We start from the raw sequence: 23,600 nt of genomic DNA, 5'->3' as shown, positions 1-23,600 counted from the left end.
GATAGTTACAATTAAAGAGAGGGAAATGCAGAACAAGAACTGCAAAATAAATATGAAGGTAGTCAAAAAGAGAATGTGAAGTATGTTGAAAGCTATTGTTTTGGTTCAAATTTATAGGCTAGTTCTAATTCCAGGTTTTCAGAAATATTTTCAATACTGAAAAAAAACCCCCACCACAGTTTGTTAACAGAAGTGTGTAATTACTATAAAGTTGGAAAGTCATGTTAATGAGATAGGAATATCCTAATGCAAAATTGTATGATCTCAAAAGCTTGAATGATAGCAGTAGGGTGAAATTTAAGAGTAACAGAATCATACAGGAAGGAACAAACCCAAAAATTCTTCCTGCAGGCCATCATTCAGAAGTGACAGAGTAAGAGGAAAACCTCTTAATTTTAATTGCAACAGTTGTTCTGTTGGTCTGCAATGTGGTGTGTTATGTAAAAAAAAAAAAAAAAAAAGCAAACCTACTTTTAACCTACTTCTTTCAAGCGTTAAGCTAGATATTTGCGATCCAGATAGATACAGCACTGGTCTGGATGAGAGATGCTGTCGGTCTCCACTTTTTCTTGTTTTGTTTAACAGTTGTTAACTGTTTTGTGGTAAGCAAAGTTAGATTTTTGTCTTAAACTGAGAAAATTTAGGGTCTCCTATCTGTTTCAGGATCTGCTGTGAACATAGAAGGTCCAGATAGTGCATAAAATCAGCCTTAATATATGGTCTGTGATATATGATTTATGCTTCTATACATGCCCTACTGCGTACATCTGCATTTTCTGGCAGTGTAACTGGTGGCTGAACAATGTAAGCACAGAAAGTTTATAGTGAAAGCTAATACCTTTTATTAAGCAAACTGTGGAAGAAAAATAAACTAGATGAAGAAGAGCTCATGTGCCCTGAAACCTGTGGGGTTTTTTCCTTCTACATCTGTGTTAGTAACCATAATAAAATATATCGGCTCTTGTTTAGTATCTTTCTTGCAGAAGTTTGTACTTCTTGTTCAGCTTATGAGCCCTGCAGTTTGCTGAGTTTCTCTCCATCAGTAAAACATTCTTCATCAGTTTCAGCCTGTGAGAATTCACTAAACAATACTGAGGCTGCTAACGTATAACACAGCTTACAGTTCAATATGTATGATTAAAATAGAGTGCCAGTTCTGTGAAGTGTTTGTGATGTGATGCACCTATTTACACTGAGGTTTATGATAATGAAAAGACAGTAACAGTTTCCCATGTAGTCTTTAATAAACATGCCAGGCCTTTTAGATTTCATCATTGACATCTTTCATAGGTAAAATATATAAATACTGGTGTTTCACCCATAAATTCAGTCAGTGCATAGGTTTTTAACATTAAAACACTGAGTTACAGTCCTAATTGCAGACTGTAGTACACCAGCTACTGCTGAGTCAAACACAGCATTAACTGTGATCCTTACTGTTAACACAGGTGGCCATACAGGACCCAGCAGCTGTATTAAAATATTTCATCTACAGTTTTCCAATGTCAAGACCGTTGAATATTTCTGCCACCATTTTTATATCATCATCTTATTTGAGATACTGTTGCAATACGCCATTTGCAGAAAACAGATAGATATATGTCTGACTTCTACAGAAACCAGGCTGGCAAAAAGACAAAGTGCATATTCCAAATCCATAATTTTCATTCTTGTATTTACAGTTGTCAAATTCTTGCAGTACCAGAGATGAACAGTAATGCAATCCAGACAAAAATAAGATTCTTGAACCCTAGAAAAGTCTTAGATGTACATGCCAAATGGGGAATTTGCTGTCCATTCCAAGAATTGCATGTTCGCAGATACCCCAAGGAGCAGAAGGGGGAATAACAGAAAAGGATTCAAAACTGACAGTGTAGAGTAGACATTCACCTTGATGTTTCCACACATTCTGCAAATCAGTTAGTTGTTCAGAAATGTCATTTTCTATTGTTTTACTTTATCATTGGGGTTCTCTACTTAGAAATACTATTTGTATTTTAACTTAGAATTTGGAACTCTCAAACAGAATATTATGCATTTTTTAAGAGTGTCTAGCAGAAAACAAAGCTATTACCGGAATAGAGATTTTTTTCTCATTGCCTCTGGTATTATTAAGGTGCCTGCTTCCCAGTTCTAGAATGACCTTTCCATTTAAATCATGGGCATTGAAAATAATCATTAATAAATGTGAATGTGTAATTAATGAAATGTGTTTTTAATGGAATTAATATGTTTGGGGAATGATGTGGCTGCCTGAAATATGAGGGGATGGAATCCAGGACTTCTTCCAGGCTATTAGCTTACGTGGGATAGTATGGTACTATATCTTGATTTTTATTTGGTTTATCTAAACTGATAACTGAATTAAAATCATCTCTCCTGCTGTGAAATTAACATGAGCAGTGTTGAAGTTCTTCAGTATTAATTTTATTTTATTAAGACATGACAGGATTATGCTCATGTAAAAATTAAACTTACATAACAATCTTGACATACTTTTATTATTTATAGCATTCTGAAATTGATTTTAAAATTATTAAGAGTATTTTAGGTTGTTTTCCTTGTTCTGATATGCTTACTTGTAATAATGCTTCCTAAATAATGTTACCATTTAAGGATAATCTAGGTTAGTAATTTTCTTTTGATATTACTGAATGAGAAGACAGCAAAACCAAATGAAAGGAAATTGTCTTTAAATAAATAGAAGCAATGTAATTATAATACTAAAAAAGGAGAAGGGAAAATAACATGCTATGCAATCAAAAAATATTGATTTAATCATTGCTACAGCACTTCACTGAATTAATTCTTGTTTCAACCATGACTTGTGTATTAGAAAAACTCCAGGCCCAGTGATGAAAACACCATGATCTTTCAGTTGTTCAGTCTCTGAATAGTTCCTCCATTATAAATTTACATTTATCTCAGTAAATGCTCTAACTGTGAGGCTATCTGTATTGTTTTGCCACAACCTAAATACTTCAGTTTTTAAAGAATGTGGTCTTGTTTAATACTGATTGTACCAGCATCAGTAAATGACCATGTCTAAGGGTCACTTCAAGGAGTTTGAGCCTCTCTAGGTTCTTACGTGGAGTTTAGAATGAGAGTAGTAATACTTCAAGTTGCAGTGAAGTTTAGACTGGAGTTAGGGTAAATTTGGAAATGCATAGAATGCAAAGTTTTCTTTCACAGTGTGATTGGAATATGGCATCAAATGAATTTTAGCATCTTCTGAGATTTATCATGGGAATGATGAATAGCTGAATTTTGAATATATGCAGACATTTTTTCCCCTAAATCACAGTTGAATAAAATACTGTGCCTCTCTAGGTTTTATTCGTGTCTATATATAATATGTTTTTTATTTGTTATGCTTAAATAAATACAGGTAGTTATTGTTTATATACATGTGTGCAGAAGCCTACAAATACAAAAAGGCTTGTATAAGTATGTAGAGAAAGAGGAGTGGCTTTGGACTTGTGCATAGCAAGTATGATCATATGGTTACTTATACCAAAGTCACAATTACTGTTTATTTCTGTAATCAGTTATCTTTTCTTTTGCAAAAGTGAAGTCAAATACAGAACTTCTCTTTTTTGAATAAAGTTACTTTGTAAATTCAGAAGACCCATAATTACTTTCAGAGAAACATCTTCAGTACATGACACTTAGAAACAATTTTATCCATTTAACATAAACTATTTGGCTAAATTTCCAATTGATTTTATTTCTTATTAACTGCGTATTCTGATCTAAAATACTAAAGGAAAATAATATATATATTCATATTAGAAAGCTGAAACATGGAATATATATTGTTAAGAAGATAACTGCAGAAAATAACCTTCATCTCTCTGGTGGCCACACTGCTTTTGATGCAGCCCAGAGCACAGTTGGCTTTCTGGTATTCTCATCCATGAGCACCTCCCAATCCTTCTCAGTAGGACTGTTCTCAAACATTCCTTCCCCCATCTTCTAAGATTAAACATTTTCAGATAACAGGGTTAGCTAACTTAAGTATAAGAACTTTAGTGAAAATGTAATGCTTTTTGCTTTACTAGTGTTGTCATGGTTTTAAAGCTAAAAAATTACTAGGAAACTTATTTCTTGCTGTGAGATGTGGATTCGAATAAGAGCAAAACAGGCTTAAAACTTAAAAGGAATAAAGAAAGTTTATTAACAAAACTACAAGAATAAGAATACCAGAATAAAACCTCCAGAAAACCCCTCTTTCCCCCACTACCCAACCATTCCCTTGTTCACATGACAACACAGAGACAAAAAACTTCGGAACTTTGGTGTTTAAAACAGTCCCAATTCTGCTAGAGTCTTTTCATCAGCCTTTGTAGAGAAACAGAAGTCTTCTGCTAATCTATGGAGTTTCTCACAAGAAAACTATTTCTGTTAAAGCTTTCTATATCTCTGATGCCAGCTGCCTGGAAATTTGCCATCAGTTCTCTCCTCCCATTTCACATCACTCTGAGGTGTGTATGGGCCATGAGTTTAGGGATGTCATTTTAAGGATGAGTTATTCAAAGGCAAAAGTTCTCTTCATCTGTCTCTGTGAGCTTCCTGGAAACAGAAGTTTTTTCTTTGCCTCTCAAGGCCCCAAATCTTCAACTATTATTTCTTCCCCCTCTGTTCCAGCACCTCACTGTATCACAATTACTCCACTTTTTGCTCAAAATCCACACTTTGAGCGCTCCATTCCTCCCAATATACTCTGTCATGAATTAAAGGAGCTTTTTTTCAGAACACTATTGTCCATAGCTTTAAGAGAAAAATATTTCAGCTTAATTAAAGCATCTCCTTATTCTCTCTTCCCCATCTAAAACAACTCTTTTCTTCGCTGTCTTTGATGGTTTTATGATGTCTTCTTCATGTTGATTGTCTCTCTCTCTCTCTCTCTCTGTCTCTCTGGGAAAAAGGAGTAAAAGACTGTAAGTCTCATCCAGGTAGTAAAAGAGTTAAAGTCTTGGAAAGCTGCAGATGTTCATGGTGTCAGGTTTCAGTCCAGCAGCAGAAACTACAAACCCAGTCAGGCCGGCCGGCTCCGGCTCCGTTTCTCCCCCCCTGCCCTCTGCGGCCTTGTCCGGCCTGGAGAGGGGGGAGGAGGCCGATACAGAGCCTTGTTACCTTGTCAGAGGCAGGAAACCCAGAGAGAACAAGAGAGCTCTGGCTTTACATCTTAAAGTGGTGTTCACAAGTTGATCGCATTTCTCAGTGGTTAAAACCACTGCCAATTCTCAGAAATGACCGATAATTGGTCAGGAGAAAAGACTCCCATCAGCCCCAGCAGCTTCAACTTCCCTAGCTCCCAAAGCTATCTTAAAGGTAAAGTCACCCCATGACATTGTGTTCATTTTAATAAAAGAGAACTACAGTAATTCAAACAGAACTACTATTTCATAGTCCTGTCTTGGTGAAAGGTGCAATACAGAGAAATGTAGACAAGTTAGCCTTCCTTCACTCCTAACCAAGTATAATAAAATGGTTTGGTACACTCTTCAGAATAAAAAGAAATCACCAAAGTTGAAATCAATGCTAGTTAGTGTGATTTTGTAGGTAGTAGATAACTGTATTGCCTTTTGAGAGAATTGGAGGGAGGGAATTATATGGTTCTGTTTCAGAAAGTGTTAACTTTTTGATTTAGAGAAATACTTGAACTTCTGAAGTGTTTATAGTACAGGTGGATTTGTATCAAGCATTTATTTGAAAGCCAGTGACATTCTTATTTTTATTTTTTTAGAAGTCTTCATAAGAAATTAATAGAATACATGTAAACAGAGTATTACAGATAATTAGAATTTAATTCCTAAGTTGGCACAACACAATGAAAATATCCTTCTAACATAACTACATGCTGTCTTGCAACTGGGAATCAAAAATGCAGATTGTAGCTGCAGGACAGTGCAACTGCTGAATGGCATTTTGGAAAGAAGAGACCAGGAGGTGAATTGAGAGGAAAATGAGTGCTTGATGCAGTGATGACCTTGTGTTCCTTTTTGAGTTAGGAACTCAGTACACCATTAGTAGAGACATGCAGGAAAGCTGAAACCCATCAGTGTATCTGATTCTGAATTCCGTCTTCAGAAGGACTGAAGAAATACTGCAGGGAGTTCTGGATTAGACAGAAGTGATTGAAGTGAATATTAGGAGAACATTCTTTCTTTTAAAAGGAGCTCTTCTAAAAGAGTATGAATTAATCTGCTAAAGAGAAGACAGAGTGGTGACCATAATTAACAATGTAGATTTATTGTTTCTTGATCGCGCATTCAGACAGTTTACTAGGAAAGCTGATGCCTTCACCATACATGGTGTCTTTAGGGTATAAATAGATTTCAGCACAAAGTTACCTAAGTATTCTGGAGTTCCTATCAGTTCACTGTTCACAGTCCTGTCAAACCAAGGCACAGCTGAACCAGAAATTCCAATAGAATCTTAGACTTATTTCACCATAAATTTTCTAGATAAAATAATTTTTTTTGTTCTGAGTAGAATCTGAAAATTCTGGAGTTATGAACCATTTGCCTAGATCCTTTTCACTCTTCTGCAGAGGAAGGTTACATCTCCTCTGGCAGTATCTGCATACAGAGTGCAGAAGAACAGTTTCCAGGCTACAGAAACTTGGAAAAAAGCAGGCACTTACATAATTGATTACAAGCTAACAGTTCTGTTATATGAAACCTGAATGTAAATTTACTGCATGCAAAGACCTAGGCTTCAATGATGAAAGGGTCAGGTACAGACTATAGTCCCTTTGATTCTGCTCTGCCTTATCAGTTTGACATTTTCCTGTTTATAAAGTCAAGAGGCATTTCTAGTTCTGGTCCAGTGAATGTGGTTTGTGAATGTAGTCTGGCTTTCCTATCAGCCAGCTTCCTCTTTAGCATGAAGCCTTTTTGGATTGCCTTTCTCACCAACCTAATTTGGCAAAGTGAGCCTAGAAATAAAATATATGAAAAGTGTGGTGTGGAGTTTGCAAAGAGCCAAGTATTGAAGTTGTTTATTGACCTAGTACTGATCATAGAAAGGGCTTGAAAAAATATTTTGGAGTTAGACTTTCTAAGAATTAAGATTTTCTGTGTTCTGTACAAAAACCTCTTTCAACTGGGGAAAAAGAGGGGGTGAGGGAGCTTAATAATTGTCACTAGTTCATTGTTCATGCTGCAGTAGCATTTAGCTAACTAAGAGAAAGAGTAAGTGGGTCCTCCTTACAGGTAACTTCTGATGTGCTAGACTCTGTTACTCCCAAGTGCCATTTGTAACCTACTCTCTCTGTGTTCCTGTCACTGTCTGGCACTCTAAATATTTTAAACATACAACCTTTTATTAACGAGTGTTGTTCCTGCTGTGCAACTTCAATAAGAAAATGTTGCAGTATAGTATAATAGTATTGTAATGCAGCTTTTAACAGTGCTATCCCAAATTTATAGAAAAGCAATGGAGATATTTGGATTAAAAATGTTTCTTTATCTCTTTTCCCCCCTATGGTTTTCTTTTCAGGTAGAAAAGTAGAACTGTAGTTTTTTGTAAAAGCTGTTAATCTTTCAAAGTAGTCATCACCCAACAGTTCCAAGTCTTTTGCTTAGAAAATAATATAGTCAGTAGTCGTATTACAGATGACGATTAAGGTGCATGGAACAACTGCAGGGAAATGCCTGAATGTCATATTCCTGCGTTGTAATAATTTCTGCAGTACATTGATCTTGATTAAATTTAAATCAATCAGAACCTAGTTTGAAAGTGCTAAATACAGATTCTAACATCAGAAAAATTTGAATTAATTATCAGTAACCATTGATGTTACCTGTGGATGGACACAAATAGGCATGAGCTGAAATAAATTTAAATCAATTTACAGAAGAGCTATTTTTGCATTGAGGGACGTTAAGAAGTGATTGCCCAGAGACATTTTGGAGTTTCCATTTTTGGAGATTCAAAACTTGATGGGACAGTGCTCTTGGCATCCTCCTATATTTGGCCCTCATTTGAACAAGTCTTCTGGTCTTCAGAGGTCCCTTACGAGCTGTGATTCTGTGAAGACAAATATTTCATTTAATATTGGCACAATGATTTGCAAATGTTTGTTTCTTTTCTTCATTGTTATGACATGAGGTATTTGTAAAATGAACTTAATTTTCAGATCTAATAATATACGCTTATATACATTTCATGTCTCTTTCACTGAACAACTGCATTGCTTGTCCAACTGAAAAATCAAGATACTGAGATTCATTACTTGAATAAACTGAATTTTATAACACATGCAATATTTATTTGGCAGTACCTCTGTTCCTGATTTCTCTTTTTGTCGTTCTCATAGCTAATTAGAATGTTAAAATTCAGATGAGGATTCCTTGTTTTATTATTCATTTACTTAACATATTTCTAATATGATCATAAAGTAAGACATCTACTGATGTTCTTTTATTTTCCCTGCTAATAAAAATACAGACTTTCTGAGGTCCTAAGTGAGTTTTAAGCCATGTTCTTAGCATCAGTGAGTCTGTACCGTCCCTTTGTATCAAAATCATCATGCTGTTAACTTCGATTCTGTTTCTTCTGAGTGATTGTACATCTCAGAAAATTATATTCTTGTAAACATTTCTCTTTGCAGTGAGGAGTTACGGAAGGAAGCTCGACAGCTGAAACGAGAACTGCTGGAAGCAAAGCACAAAAAAGAAGAAAGAGCTTTAAAACCCAAAGAGAAGGAAGGTAAGAGGTTTTGTATAGATCTCCAGTTAACATTCTGGTTTTAAAGTTTTTTTTTTATTCTGTATTTTATATAAATAAATGTGGACCATTGTTGAAATGTAGATTTTTTTTTTTTTCTTTCTGTAGGGATGGTAGTAATGATGCCAGTATGTAAGGAAATTGTATAGGTAGTATTTGTTCTCAAATCAGTGTAGTATTTCTTCTTCTAGGTGTTCTTTAGTTCTATCTGTGCTGTGACTTCTTAACTTGCAAGGCCTTTTTCACTTTCTGACTTGGAAAGGTTCTTAAATGCCAGTGGTTAACTTTGAGCTCAAAGCTACTGACTTCAAATTTTTATGTATTATAAGACACCAACGGAACTTAAATTTAGAAAGTCACTACCATATTTGTTTTCCTTAAATGGGATCTTCAGCTGCCCACTTCTTTGTCAGAGATTTTATATTCTGTTGCTTTTTAATATGTATAAATTGCTACATTTATAATAGAGTGTAAGGTGCACATTTTAGTCCAGAAAGATGAAACACCCGTTATTAGCCAAACTGTAAAAACAAAAAAATGTCTTTAAACACTCTGGGGTTGCGAGACACACTTTTAGAGTGGATTCTTACTTCAGTTCTCAATACCATAGAAATATGAAAGAAAATATAAAACTATTTTTTAAAAAATTCAGATAATGTACAGTTTACAAGAGTTCTAGAAAGTATAGCATAGTTTTTAGAAAAATTTATGGACTGGTGACTAACAGGTGAGCTTGATCAGTGGTATTTTGACAGTATAAAAATGCAGTATCATGAATTTGTGTATGAAATCTGGCAGCAAACGTTAAAAATTGCTGAAAATGCTCTAGTAATCACTGAATGAATATAAGCTCTCATGGGCAAAATAATGAATGCTGTACAAAACCCATTCATTATATAAGCCATATAATAAAATAACTGTTGAGTAGAGGTATAGCGAAGGTAAAGTGTAGTCCTTACATACATATATGATAAATTACGTTATAGTGCCATGTATGGCAGTTCTTACTATATTGCTTTAATTTATCCCTGTTCTGGTGCCTGATGGTGGACTTTTTAATTTGAGGAAATTCACTTTTACAGTGAGAGACTAAAGTAATACTTGGGCAATAGTTGTACTTTGGTACAGTTTGGAATACCTTTTATTCAAGCAAAGGGAGCTTATATACCAGGGTTGGTGGCGGGGCTTGTCTTCGAAATAAATAGTAGGCAGGCCATAAATCAGTTGAAAATCTGCAGGTTGAAGCTAATAGTAAAAATAATCTTGAATAATATTAGCTTTCCTTTTTGTGATGGGAAGGGATCTGTTCCAGTGCCTGTTGAGAAAGATGGATGGCAGGAAAGAACCTATTGAACTAGTCAGTGGAGTACCTAACTAAAAATCTTTAAAATAAACGTGTTCTAAAATTTAAGGCAAAATTAAAAGGATGTTAAATGAGATGAAAGTAGTGAAGGATAAAACTATTAATGAAAATGTAGAGAAAGATTACAGGTTTGTATTAGAAAATGAACTGAACATGAATTCACAGTCTGATGTGGCTGTCACTGTGTGGTTGTTGTTATAAATGCAGAACCTTTAAAAGTGTGGTTGTATTATTGCACTCAACAAATACAAGTATTGTACCACCAAAAAGGGTAATGAACAATTCGATAAAAGTGGACAAAACCACCCAAAACTAGCAGAACACTATTTGAACAAGTTTATTAGGAGACACTTGGAGATATGTGTAATTTATGTCGGGAGGGGGATGGAAGGGTGAAATCTCAAGTCAAAGGAATGAAGCATACCTTTATTGTGAAACAGAATTTACAGCTGAGGAATAGTAGAGTAGACTTTAGAAAGACTTAATCTTGAATATAATGAACTCTAACAGAAGTAGAAGTGTTGTACCGAGTAAGTAATTTTGCCCCAAAGTTAAAAGCACTTAGTCATTTTATGTTTATTGGCCTGAATTTTCATCAGTACAATAGAGCTATCAGTATGGAAGATGGTCTGTTAAATGTATAACAGTTTACCTATTCCGCTTTATGTATAAGAATTTGTACGTATTTAAAAAATACTTCTATCAGGAAGTCGATGTGTAAGTAGGAATAGATTTTTCCATTGCTCTCTGCCTATCCTCTTGGGGAGTGTGGGATGGGGAGTGAGTTGTGTCATGCTGTATCAGGTATGCCTGTGCAGATGGTGCAGACACTTACATTTTGTCTGCCTATGCTTTGAGCTGGCTGCATTAGGAAAAAATGTTAGTTCACAGACTATTTAACCACATTAATGTGATTTTATGCTTGATTAATAAACATGACATCTCAGCCAAAAATTGCAGCCATAGTTGGAGAAATTCACTGAAGATCACAGAACAGTGAGAATAAGGCTTAGGTCATACTGGACAGGATTGGGTCTTATTCTGAGCGGATGCTAAGGAAGGGTCAGCAGCATGACATGTCTATTTTAAGTCTACTGCACAGATCTTTATTAGTATTGGCATCACATTTAGTATCACTTCTTCAAATTGTTCATATTAATGTTTACCTAATATTTTTCTGTATTTGGAGATTAGATTATTTAAGAAAGACTGGAGAGGGAAAATTTAAGTGTTTACATTGTTTCAAGAGGTCAGAGAAAAAAAATAATTCCCTCTGTTCATGTTTGATTATAACCAGTCTTCCAATCTGTGAATAGTATTGTTGACTATGCCAGACTGCTGTCAAGACCTTACTTTAAATAAGATGTTTTTCTTTTATGTGACATTTGTTGTAGTGGTGCCAGAAATTACATCAAACACTATAATTTGAGTGCTGAATTAATTCAGCATTTTGAAGTACTTGGTCAAATATTCAAAAAAGATGCACTTTTCAAAAGTTCTTCTGTGAATGTACTTCAGTGAAATATGCTTCAGACATATACCATCTTCCCAGTTACTTATATGTCAGTTTTAAATAGTAGTAATATTTAGGAAGCAATATTTTAGTTTTTCTTGTTACAACATTTTTGTAAACTGATAATCTGTGGACAATGAAATTTAATTGCCATACATGAGCAAAAGCTGGTTTTTTTACAGAAAAGCTGTAAAATACTGTCTGAGCAGGGAAACCTTACAACTGATGTAAAAACCAACATTCAAGGGTAAGAATTCTATTGAGGCATGTAGTACCAAGGCATTTTCTGCTTTGTTTTTAATTGTGATATGGTAATCGAATGATTGAAATGTTTATAAAATCCTCAAAATTAAGTGAGGATTCCAGTGTAACATTGTGTTTTATTTCTATTTTATTATAAATTTTTATTAGAAAATATCAGAGGCACTCAAAGTAAAAATGTCTTACATGTGAAGATACTTTCTTGAAGTATCTTGAAGAAATTTTGATGGTTTGGGAACTTCATAGTGCAAATGCATTAAGTATGAAGATTTTTTTCAGTATATACAATAGAGCTGCATTGTATCAAAGGATCCTGGAATGTGTCATCTTTGCAAAACTTTGTTTTCTCCCACTGTTCACATTTTTTACATTTAATCTCCTAATACTGAGCTGTCCCTAAGCAGTCCCCTTCCTGCTAAAGTGAATACTTTTTTTCCTTTTGTCTCTCTGCAGAAAAAAAAAGAGGACAAAACGTCACTGTTAACCAACTTTGATTTTAGTAGTAATCTTAGGCATGTACTCAAAATCCTTATTTTTGACTGTGACTATGTGCCTAAAGTCTACCAAAGTTCAGAAAGCATTTACTAGAAACTTGAAGTTCACACTGTTTTGCAAATCTGCTCCGGTCTTTCAAATAAGTGTTTTGAAGCTCTAGGAATTACTTGTAAGATTTTATTATTTGAGTTGGCTAAATGAACTAGCAAGTTTGTTCTAGAACTGTTGCTTTTTTCAGAGTAGCAAACTGAAAATCTAGTAATCAGTCCAACCCTGGAAGCTCATTCTGTAAGCAAATCTATTCAATTGTTCACAGTTGCTAAATATTTCCTGACTCTTACCTAACTTCTTGGCAAACAGTGGCTCTTTAGGATCTTAGGCAGGCCAGAGCTATAGCAACATTAACTGAACAGTTCTTGAAGGTGCAAAGAAAACCATAAGTAGAACTAGTCCTAAGCAAAAATATACAGGAAAGGATGTTACTGGTTCTCTCAAGCATGAATTTATTTCATATTGGTTTTTGGTGTATTTATTTTTAACCTACACTACACTAAATTTTAAGTTTCAGATACATAATATTTAAAGTTGTAATAATTATTTTTTTCCTAATTCTGAAGAAGTGATTTATTTCTCTTGGTTATTAATTACCCAAAGTGTCTCTAAGTTCTGCATTCATAACTTCTGATAGGAATTATATTTTAATTCCTGAAATATTACAGCATATTAGAATTTCTTTTATAATTTGTGAGGATTTTATTTGGTTTGGAGCAAACACAACTTCTCTTTTTAAGATTTCAGTCTCAGTAAGATTTTTAAAATGAGTACTGCATACCTTTACAATTCCAAAAGAATGCAGTATAAATTGAATATTGATGAGCTGAATGTGGAATATATTGAACTAATACAGGAATGTGTTTTAGGCCTCCTATTTTAATTCACCAAAACATTCAATCCTAATTTCTTTCTCTTCAAACAAGAAGGTTTTGAGGGTTTTTTTTCCCCTTTGGTATTTAGTCTAGCTATGCCATGCATTTCTTGGAATTTCTGTCCAGTAGTTCTTTTATCATATGAAATGTGTCATCTGAGTTGCTAAATAATACGTTTTGGATACTGAAGAAAATTTACGGGCCCAGCACATTTCAAACATATAAAACCCTGCTAAATAAACCGGGATGCCTTTTTATATATGCATCTTTTTACATTCTACTTATCTTATCTCAGTTCTGCATAAACTCAAGATTACATATGAAAATTGCATTACAATAGTTAATGGGATTACTTTAGCATATCAAGAATGTTTTGTAATGTAAGATACTTAAGTGTGTGTAAAAATCTTCATGTTATCTGTATCTCATCAAAGAAAAATCATAAATCTTTCGTCGATCCTTTTCAATACTGTAGGCTCTTGCTTTTTTATGGTGACATTAAATCTTCAGAATCAGCATGTGTTTTTCTCTGTCACAATATCTATTGTTTCTACCCTTCTGTAGAAGCAGGTATTGTTTCTACCCTTCTGTAGTGTATTTCTGGTAATACTATCACCAAACCAAATTCCTTTCTTTTTCCAGCAAGTGTTTCATGCACAGCTTCATTATCTTTTTCTTAAAAAGGAAATAAAATCTGTAGAATTTTATACAGATTCTAATTACAAGAACAGTAATTACTGCAAGGTTTGTTAAAAAAAGATTGTACTGTGGAAAATTGTATGCATACTCTCAGACCTGCATTTGTGTGAAATTATATCTTATCTGTGCCACAACTGGTTATGGCAAAGTTACCCTGCCTGCGATGCAAGAAATGGAGCCCAGTCTTTAAAAGCAATATGAATTTGAGCATAAGCAGTGATCATGCTGTTCTGATACCACAGGCATCTGAATTAGAATTCATGTTTCTTTGTTTCATTAAGTGGAAGATAGAATTGCAGTTTTGAAATCAGAGCTCTTCTGATACATCTTTTTTGAGTGTTTGTTGTTTTGTTAAATGTACCAGATGCTTTAGGAATTAAGCTTTAAATTATCAAGCTTTCTTTTCTGCTTCACTTCTTATTAGAAAGTGATCCATCCCTAAACCTCCACTCAGTTCAATGCCCTTAGATCAAGTTTTGCCTTTATTGTACTTCCTCAATTTTGTGGTTAAAAACTGACTTTATTTGAACTGTTCATTATTTAAGTGTGAGCAAAATAAGGTCTTCTATTTTTTTTTTAATTTTTTTTTTGTCCTTTTTGGTTTAAAGACTTCAGAATTCCCTCCTTCGTTTCAGACTATCATTGTAAACCATGTCCCATACCCAAAGTTCTAGGTGAGATTACACCATCATGTTGGCATGTAATGGCCATAATTTCAGGATAGAAGAATCTGTCTGAAAGAAAGTAAATTACTTAAATGATTTTGCCACAGTAAGATGAAGACTTTCTGGGTAGTAACTCAAGCTAGCTTACATAAATAGCAGGCTACTTATAAATTCTTTTGAAAGTAGGATGAAATGTATTTTCAATAAGGAAGGTTATGTGTTTTCTTTTTTTTTTCCCCTCACTTTCCTTATTGACAGAATATACACAACAGCTTGTTCAAGCTAAAGAAGAAATACTTTGCTTCATGATATTTACACTTTGTGGTGAGATCCTCCTAGGGAACAAATTTGCAAAATTCCTGTAACTTAATAACTGTAACTTGTGATACCTAAGTTGAATTTATTTGCTATTTCACTTCTGTGTATCCATGACATTTTTCATTCATTTTTGTCTGAATAAATCCTTTTAGATTAAGGAGATTAATACCAAAGTCAAGATCCTAGTACTTTTGCTGAATCAGCAAGCTGGACCTAAATTTGTCAAGCTTGATATGAAGGTCAAGTCCATCATACAGTGCTGTATGTTCCTCTTATTTTCAATTCAGCTGCAAAACACTTGCAGGGAATCTAGGTTGCAGACTGGGAGATTTGAAGTAGCAGGCAATAATGTACTTTTACATTTAAAAAGGTTTCTTACCACCAAGTCTCTCTCTTCTGGACTTATTTCCTTGCTTGCTAATTACCAGTCAGACACAAAGTAACTTTATCAAATAATTCCTACTTATCAAAAACTGAATATATAATTTCTATTAAAAAGTACTCTTTGGTTTTGTGATCATTGGAGTTTTCGGGTTTTAAAATGTTAATAACCCATTGACTTAGGGGCTCTTGAAAATCCTTCCTGTTTTGTTGCTTGCTTTAAATGTGTGATAGGCTGTAAGACTTCATGAAGAAATAAAAGCATGTTTTTAAGTCATTTTAGTGAAAGATGCAAAAATATGATGAATACAAGGGCACAGCTCTTTTGGTTGACTCACTCTGAAGTTAGTTCAAGTGGATCTGATTATCTTTTGTCTGAGTTATGAAAAGGCTTTCCTAGGAGGCAGAGAGCATGAAGTTGAGGATTAGAAAACCTCTGACAGGCAAAGACCCAAGAAACAATAATCACAAAAGAAGCTTTAACTGCAATTTAAAATATTTGTTTTAACAGTAAGTGGCACACATAGGAGTGGGATAAAAATATACACAACTTCAGGGGAGTTTTACTCTTTATGTATGAGAATTGTATTTGAGCTGTACTACATTAAACTACATATTAGTCAAAAGACCTATATGACTAAAGATCACATTTTTAAATTCAGCATATGTATACCGAAGGGTGGATTCCAGATTTAAATATTTGTGGCCAGTTTGTGACTGGCATTTCATACATGTTCAAGAGCACTCTTAGTTCTTTTGCTTGTCATAGATGGGCAATTGTATTGATTATGGCATAAATGTGATTACCTTCAAAGCACTTATTTAGGTAAATGTCACCTGAAAGGATGTTTTTTTTATAACGAAGCAGATGGTTTTGTATTTCAAATTATTTATCTAGGGGCTAAATGTTAGTAAAAGAAGACATTATGTTGTTCCCAGATAGTCAACACTTTGGATACATTTATTTATGCCAAAATTAATGCATTATTTTGACAGGGGCTTGGTCTTATCCTTAGGAATAATTATTTAATTAGTAGAAGAGATTGGCATAATAGGGGGAAATACTGAGCTTTGTCATTGTGTGTGATAGCTTTTTTTTGAACTTCTGTTCTCCTCAGTTCATCTGATATTATGCTGCATGAGATTTTTTGGCATATTTTATTTTATTCATGCAGCTGTTTAATCATCCCTAAATGTGTGTATATATGCATTTTTCTGTTTTTATCATTCTGGAAGATATATTTTTCTTTCTTTATCTTACTGGTACCTGTCATACTCTTCATGATTATATCCAACATATCAACTGGAAAACAGCAAAAGAACCCAGCTCTGAATGGTATTAAGTATGTTTGATTGTTTTCCCTGTTACCCTTTAAATACAATTAGAAAGGGTTTAGATGTTGTTTTAATGCAATGTAGAAATTAAGAGAAAAAGGAAATAAGGTATTTTATTTGTAGAAATATGTAAACAAATATTTTATATGTAGATACATCATTACAAATTTATTTACTTTTATTACAAACTGCTGTGTTTATAAACTTCATAGAAAACTTGAGTTGCGAGAGAAATTTAGTTTAGAGTTAGAAACTTATTCTGTACAGCTGTCAGCAGTCATTTAAAAAACCTGATAACAACAAATTCATTTAGATTTACAGTTCACCAGGCAATATGTCCTGAAGTCTCTTGAAACAGTTTTCTCCAAAAATATTTTCTGTTCATCATTTGCAATGGACATCCAGGGGGTTTATTCTTCTGTTAGTTACCAGAAGTAACAATTATGTAAATATGTGTACATAAATTTTAATTATACTAAATTAATATGTACAATGTCTAAATGCTATTGAAGAAGAAAATAATGTGAAAGTATGGTGTTGATCAATTTTTCAGTTCCGTTTTTGTCCCATTAAATTATTCATTAATAAATTAATTCATTAATAATTTAATGGGTCAGTGAATATTCTACAGTGAAGACACTATTAAAAAAAGACAAAGAAGAGTAGCTCTTGACTGACCCATATATCACTTTGGTATATAAAAAGAGTTTTTCCTGATTGACAAAATGAATTATTTAAAATTTAAATGTTACTGGGGGTTTTTTTCCCTATTGCAAAAACACGGACTTGATTTGTGTCTGCTTCAGCCTACAGAAGAGGAAAACTGTGAATTTTTCTATAAATTGTATTTGTCGACTTTTGAACAAATAGTCACAGAATATTAATACACATAACTTTTCAACTTCTACAAGATCTTCAGAAATGGAGGTCATCTGGTTAAAGGAATTTCAGCAGTGTTCATCAGAGGTTTCATTTCTGTTATCCTGCTTTCCCTGGCTCCATAGTAAAATATAATTGAAACAAAAACCTTTTGACTCATTCTCTGCCCAGTACAGTGTTGTGTTTTTCATTTCAGCAAGTAGCAAATCATTCTACTGCTGAGAAAGCAGTACAATTGAAATGTTTTATGGGAGTGTTTTGCCTGGTATTTTATCTCCAAGAAGACATTAAATCATGAAACCAAATTAAATTTGTTTAACCAAATATGTTTCTTTATTCAGAGGAGGAACCTGCTCCAAACAGTGTTGTTGAAGAATACCTTCAGGAGAAGAGAAAATATGAAGACAAGCGAAAGCAGCAGCCAAAGAAAGGAGTTTCCCGTGAAGATCAGGTAATACTTTAATAGCCTGAGCAACAAAAATCCTGAAAATAGATTATGCTCATTTTTGAATATGTTTATATCTTCATTTGTATTAAAGCAAAGTTTTAAAATCTGTTTCATTTTCCATTAAAAGAAAGTTATGATTCATAAAAATAAATATTTTTGCCCAGGTAGACAGGTAAGTGAATTTTCAAATGTGTATTTGAAAGGACTCCCAGTTTAGTTACTAAAGTCTTCTGAAAAGTAATGCTAGTCAAGAAGAGGTGTCCTTGATTACGTTTGTGAGAGTTTGCATTTCTTCACCTTATGTTTTCCTTGCCATAAGGTAACACTGGGACAGAAGTCTACACATTTGGCATTTCTTCTAGCTGGGGCTTTTAACATTTTAAATTATGGTTTAAAAATACAAAATTCATCAATACTTCTTGTTGTTGTGAAATGAAAGAAATAGTTTATAAGCACTATAAAGAAAGAAGCTGTTGTAAATACAATGAAAATTATTCAAAATCAGTTAGGATGTCTGTAGACTTTAGTAGGCAAATATGAGCAAAGTAAGGTTTGCCTTTCAAGAGTTGGTTTTTTTTTTTTTCCTAAAACAGGAAGGTCTTAAAATGGTTAAATATATGAAACTGCCTACAAATTGGAAATACCATCAACTTAAAATCTGTGCTGTACTTCAAACACACTGGTTTGTAATTGCATGTCAGTTCAGCTACGAAGATGTTCCTGTTCACATTTTGAATCTAGAAGAGATTGGTAACTTGAGGCTTAGTAACTTCAAAGCAGCATTTGGCAAACCTTTATATATGCAGCAAGCTGATTTAGCTCTAAACTAAGTTTATGGGAACTTTGTACATTCAAAATCTCGTTATCTTTGAATCAAAGAGTACTAAAGCTCTGTTGGCAGTGTGGATCAAGGGACTTAAAACCATGTCTAATGAATTTATATCAGACCTGTCCTGAACATCACCGGAAAACAAGATGAGATGATAGGAATATATATTCTAGTAGATCTGAATTTTTATTAATGTAACCCTACTGGCAACTATTCAACAGTAATTAATCAAGTTCTTTGTAATCCATTTGACTTGTGGAGAGCCTCTGCTAGTCTCACACCCCTTGTAACTGATCCTACAGCAAAATACCATTTTCCATCCTCAGTGCAATTGTTAAGGAAGAGGGAGAAAAGGTATGTTTCCCTAAAATACTAGATAATGGAAGACTTAGCCCTCCTATTCTACAAGGGTCAAATTATTAAGTTATATAGAAGCACAGTATGGCATCTAGTGACTCACTGCAAAAATGCCTACTAAGGTATTTGAAATTATTTCTGTCATCAGGTCTATTCACAGGAATACTGTCAATAGAGAAAATTAGACAAGACACAAGGATCATGGGGGTTTTTTGGTCACAGTTTCATATTAAAAGGGTCAGTTTGTTTCCTTCTGATGACCTAGGCAAAGATTTGCTGTCTCAGGTGTTGCAAGTAGAGTGTTTCTTTGCAACAGTATGGAAAGCTATATAACTAGAATGATTTGCAGGCCCAAATAGCCTCAAAACTTTCCTCTCTCCCATCTTAAACAGAAGATCAGACAGAACATAAAGAAAGTAAATGCAAAAAAAGTCCTCCAAAATCTGCCATTGGCAGTGGTAAAATATGTTTTTGGAAGAATTCAAAAGCCAGGAAACTCCTCAAGTTAAGATTGCTCCCAGAAGGAAATTTGATTCCAGTGAACACTTCTGGTATTTCCTATTTCTGTTTTCTATTCTTGTTTAGTTTTTATTCTTTTAAATTTGAAAAACTTGACCAAACAAACCTATACAGCCATACAGAGGTGTTTTACAACATAGGTTGCCAACCTATCACCTACAAATCAAATGTAGTCTGCCACATAAATTCAGTTAGGCACTTACTCCCTGATGCTTTCATTTTCAGGAATGTCTCAAGTATCAGCAAAATAAAAAGCTGTGGGTTGTGCAAATTATTCGTATGCTCTGCTTTTTTTTTAACAGCCCCCCTCTACCATCACAAGGCTCAGGCATATGACTTTTGTATAATCAAACTCCCATTTGAGATGATCAGAAACAACAACTGTGGTATGATCTTTGGGTCTCATCTGAGATTTAGTGACTTCATTATCCGTGGAAGATCAGGCAATGTCTGTTTGAGAATAGAATAGCAGATTTAAATGTGTATGAGCTTTATGTGTGCAGCATAAGAACCTGTATCTGTAGAATTAGTTAAGCTATTCCTTTTATTTGGGACACATCTTTGAATTTTTTCAATTTCCACACATAATTTAAAAGACCATTAATGTAAAGTATATAAATATCAGTTAAACTGGGTCTTCAGGGCTTGAACGGTTTGTAATTCATACAGTGGATTGCTTTAAAAGAGGACAGTAGCGGGTTCAGAAAGGAAAATTCATTGTCAGCAGTGTTATTTAATCAGCAGTTTTATTCTGTAAGTAGCTACAAGTATTTGTTCCTTAAATATACATTTTATTTAACTAGATTTTTGTTTACACCTGACAGGCCCCTCCCTTTTTGCTGCCTCAGTATTGCTTGTCCAGTCACTCGATGAGTGCTCTCCATGCAGTCCTGCTCTCACACCCACCATCACCTCTTGTTCTCTCACTCACCTCTCTGAAGGGTTTCTTCCAAATTCATATGAAAGATTTCTCTCATTGTACTTTTTCTCAAAATAATAAAAACGTCGTATATGCCTGTTGGTGTGTAGAGATAATACAACTTCTCTAAAACCATGTGTGTAATTTCAGACACTGGCATTATTGGACCGATTCAAAACAAAGTTAACCCAGGCGATTGAAGAAACTCCTGAAAATGAGCTTTCTGAACCTGATGTAGATAATGATGAAGGATGGTGAGTTTTTTCTGTTTAGATTTCTATGTTTACAAATAGAAATTCTGCTGTACTAACATAGTCTCATTGCTAAGCATAAATTTGAATAGCAGGAAACATCAAATGTGAAGGCAGCTGCTTGATTAGGAGTCAGCTAAAAGGTACTGGTTTAGCACTCTGAAAAATAGGGCATGAGAGTAGATGACATTTAGCATTCTTTAGTTTTAAATCCTTCTAAAACTGTGTGTTGGGGATGGTAAGTATTTTTAAATGATGAAGATAGACTGACTCTGAAGTGTAGGGTGACCCCAAGGCAGTGGGGGCTTGAAGTTGATAAAGCGCTCCAGAAGCAACTGCCTCAATGTCTCCAAATCAAGGAATCAGCGTGTACCCTATTGTCTCACATTCATCTTTCATGCAAACTACCCACCTTAGGTAATCAAAGGGATAAAAGTCAATATGATTTGAAGTGTGATCTTGAAGCTCTAGGCTGCTTGCTGTTAAACACTCATAAAAGTTTGTATAATGCAAAAATGCATAAAATGCCTCGAAAAAAGAAAATAAATCCTAGAAAAAAGTTTTGTAAGAATATGTCATCTCCGTTTATAAGGCAAACGCTACAGCTGGTCCAAGAAAATAGACTGTCTGTGCCTATTTTTTCCATAGTTGTCTGCATAAGCCATTGGAACTACAGCAAAATTACCAGTAAAATAGAAACTTTAACAAAGTTCTTGGCAAATGTTTTAAGACAACTGGTATCTCTGTATCTCATATTACTTAAAATTATTTTGTTGCTTCTTCAAACAGTGTTTTCTCCCTTTATTATGTCTTTTCCTACCTCAGGCTCTTTGAGGATGAGATAACATACAATAGAAATCTCAAGATTTCAGTGATATTTTGAGATCCTTCTGAGTTACCAAAATGCTTCTAAGTCCTCCAAGAATTATAGTTGTAACTATTTCAGTTGGAAGGGACCTACAACAATCATCCAGTCCAATTGCCTCACAGCTTCAGGAATGGCCAAAAGCTATAGCATGTCCAAATGCCTCTTGAACACTCACAGGCTGGGGGCATTGATCTCCTCTCTAGGAAGCCTGGTCCAGTGTTTGGCCACCCTCTTGGTAAAAAAATACTTCCAAATTCCCGGTCTAAACCTCCCATGTCCAGTATAAGATTCCTTTATCTGGGCTTTTTTATGAACTTTTTATGAACTTGGTCTTCATGTCAAATATTTTCTTGCCAAGTAATATGAACAGTCTTTTAAATACTTTATACATAGAGTTCGAACATATCTTTCCTATTTTTTTTCTGAGCAACTACTGATATCTGATTGTCAGTGATGCACTGTCATTCCTACTGAATGAAGAAGTGTATAATTTTAGATTATGAAGTTTTATTTTTGTTCAGAAAACATTATTACATTAAGAATTGCACTAAAAAATACTTAGAATAATATGAAACTACATAATAGACTAATAATTAATATCATATTAATTTTGTAGTTCAGTAAGTGTTCATGTTAACTTTACAGACAGATGAGACAATCTATTTTCAAATAATTTACTATGAGGCCAAGTAAATTGTAAGATGTATGTTACACAAATTTGCTATAAACAACATTAACAAAGCAATGAAATCTTCTGAAAGCTATTATTTAGTGTGTGAAACACTTGTAAAGTTAAATTGCATATTTTGGATTAAGTGTTTACGTTTTCAGTACATCTGTTGTATAGGAATATTTCAGATAACTATAATGACTTCAAATTTTAAAATTCTTTCTTAGTGTGAATCTACTCCTCAAAAGACAGTAATTTTACTTTATTTGATTTTTATGAAATAATATTAGTGTATGGCATATGCATATATGCTAAACACAAACAACATGATTCCTCCAGGCCATTTGGTAGGTTATGGCTGTTGTTTTTATGGGAAGGGAGAGCCTGCCAGTATGCTTTGCTCTACTGTCAGGGTGTGTTATCTGAGGTAAAATGATTGCCTCTAAGACATTTTTATGTGTCCATGAGTGGCCACACATGGAGGTATAATTTTCATTCTCTGTCAAGATAGAAACCATTACCAATTTGTTATGTTTTCTTTTGTTTGGCAAACTTCTCTCTGCATATTTGGCTGAGCTGCTGTATTGGCATGGTGCATAGCAGACGTTTGGGCACTTTTCAGCAGCATTCTACTTTTTATGCAATAAAAAATGAAGAAATATGACTCTATTGTAAACAGTGTGTATGGTGTTTGATAATTATTACCAGATTTTACTGTCTAAGAACGCATCTGAGGAACTGTTGCGAGGAGTGCTGAAGAGAAATGCATAAGACTAAGTTTTAATGTGGGATATCAGAATCTTTGCTGAGACATTTTATTGCAACCTCTGCTGTTCTGTGAGAATTATCTATATTTGTTTGCAGCAATCAAAATCCAATTTCTTTTACAAAATTCCAAAATATCATAATAAACATGATATCTGCTCAAAGAAGGGATCAAAGAATAAAAATGTCTGACAAAAGTAAATGGACACGATTTTACAGCATCAGGGTACCTTAGAAAGGCATTCTTCATCTGAGTTCTTCCAGGCATTATTTCCCTCGTGGCTTCATGTTGAGAACTAGTTCTTGTGCTTTCCTCTTAATGATTGGTTAGATGTCCTCATTACTATTTAATCACTAGTTGTTCTTTATTTGTTTTCAATCCAAATAAGAAGGACTCAGATGC

At 34.1% G+C, this 23,600-nt stretch overlaps 1 protein-coding gene across 1 annotated transcript in view; it reads left to right on the top strand.

Annotated features, from left to right (window-relative positions):
- The window catches only part of CWC27 (CWC27 spliceosome associated cyclophilin), a 101,156-nt gene that overhangs the window by 62,801 nt on the left and 14,755 nt on the right, over window positions 1-23,600 (top strand). The window contains exons 11-13 of the mRNA XM_023944590.2: window positions 8,621-8,718; window positions 17,913-18,022; window positions 20,794-20,897. Of these exons, the coding sequence (XP_023800358.2) occupies window positions 8,621-8,718; window positions 17,913-18,022; window positions 20,794-20,897 (312 nt within the window). The remainder of the gene's footprint in view (window positions 1-8,620; window positions 8,719-17,912; window positions 18,023-20,793; window positions 20,898-23,600) is intronic.

The sequence above is a fragment of the Cyanistes caeruleus genome, chromosome Z (genome assembly GCF_971803275.1).
Source record: "Cyanistes caeruleus chromosome Z, bCyaCae1.hap1.1, whole genome shotgun sequence".
Taxonomy (NCBI): Eukaryota; Metazoa; Chordata; class Aves; order Passeriformes; family Paridae; genus Cyanistes; species Cyanistes caeruleus.
This window is presented reverse-complemented; position numbering and strand designations above follow the sequence as displayed.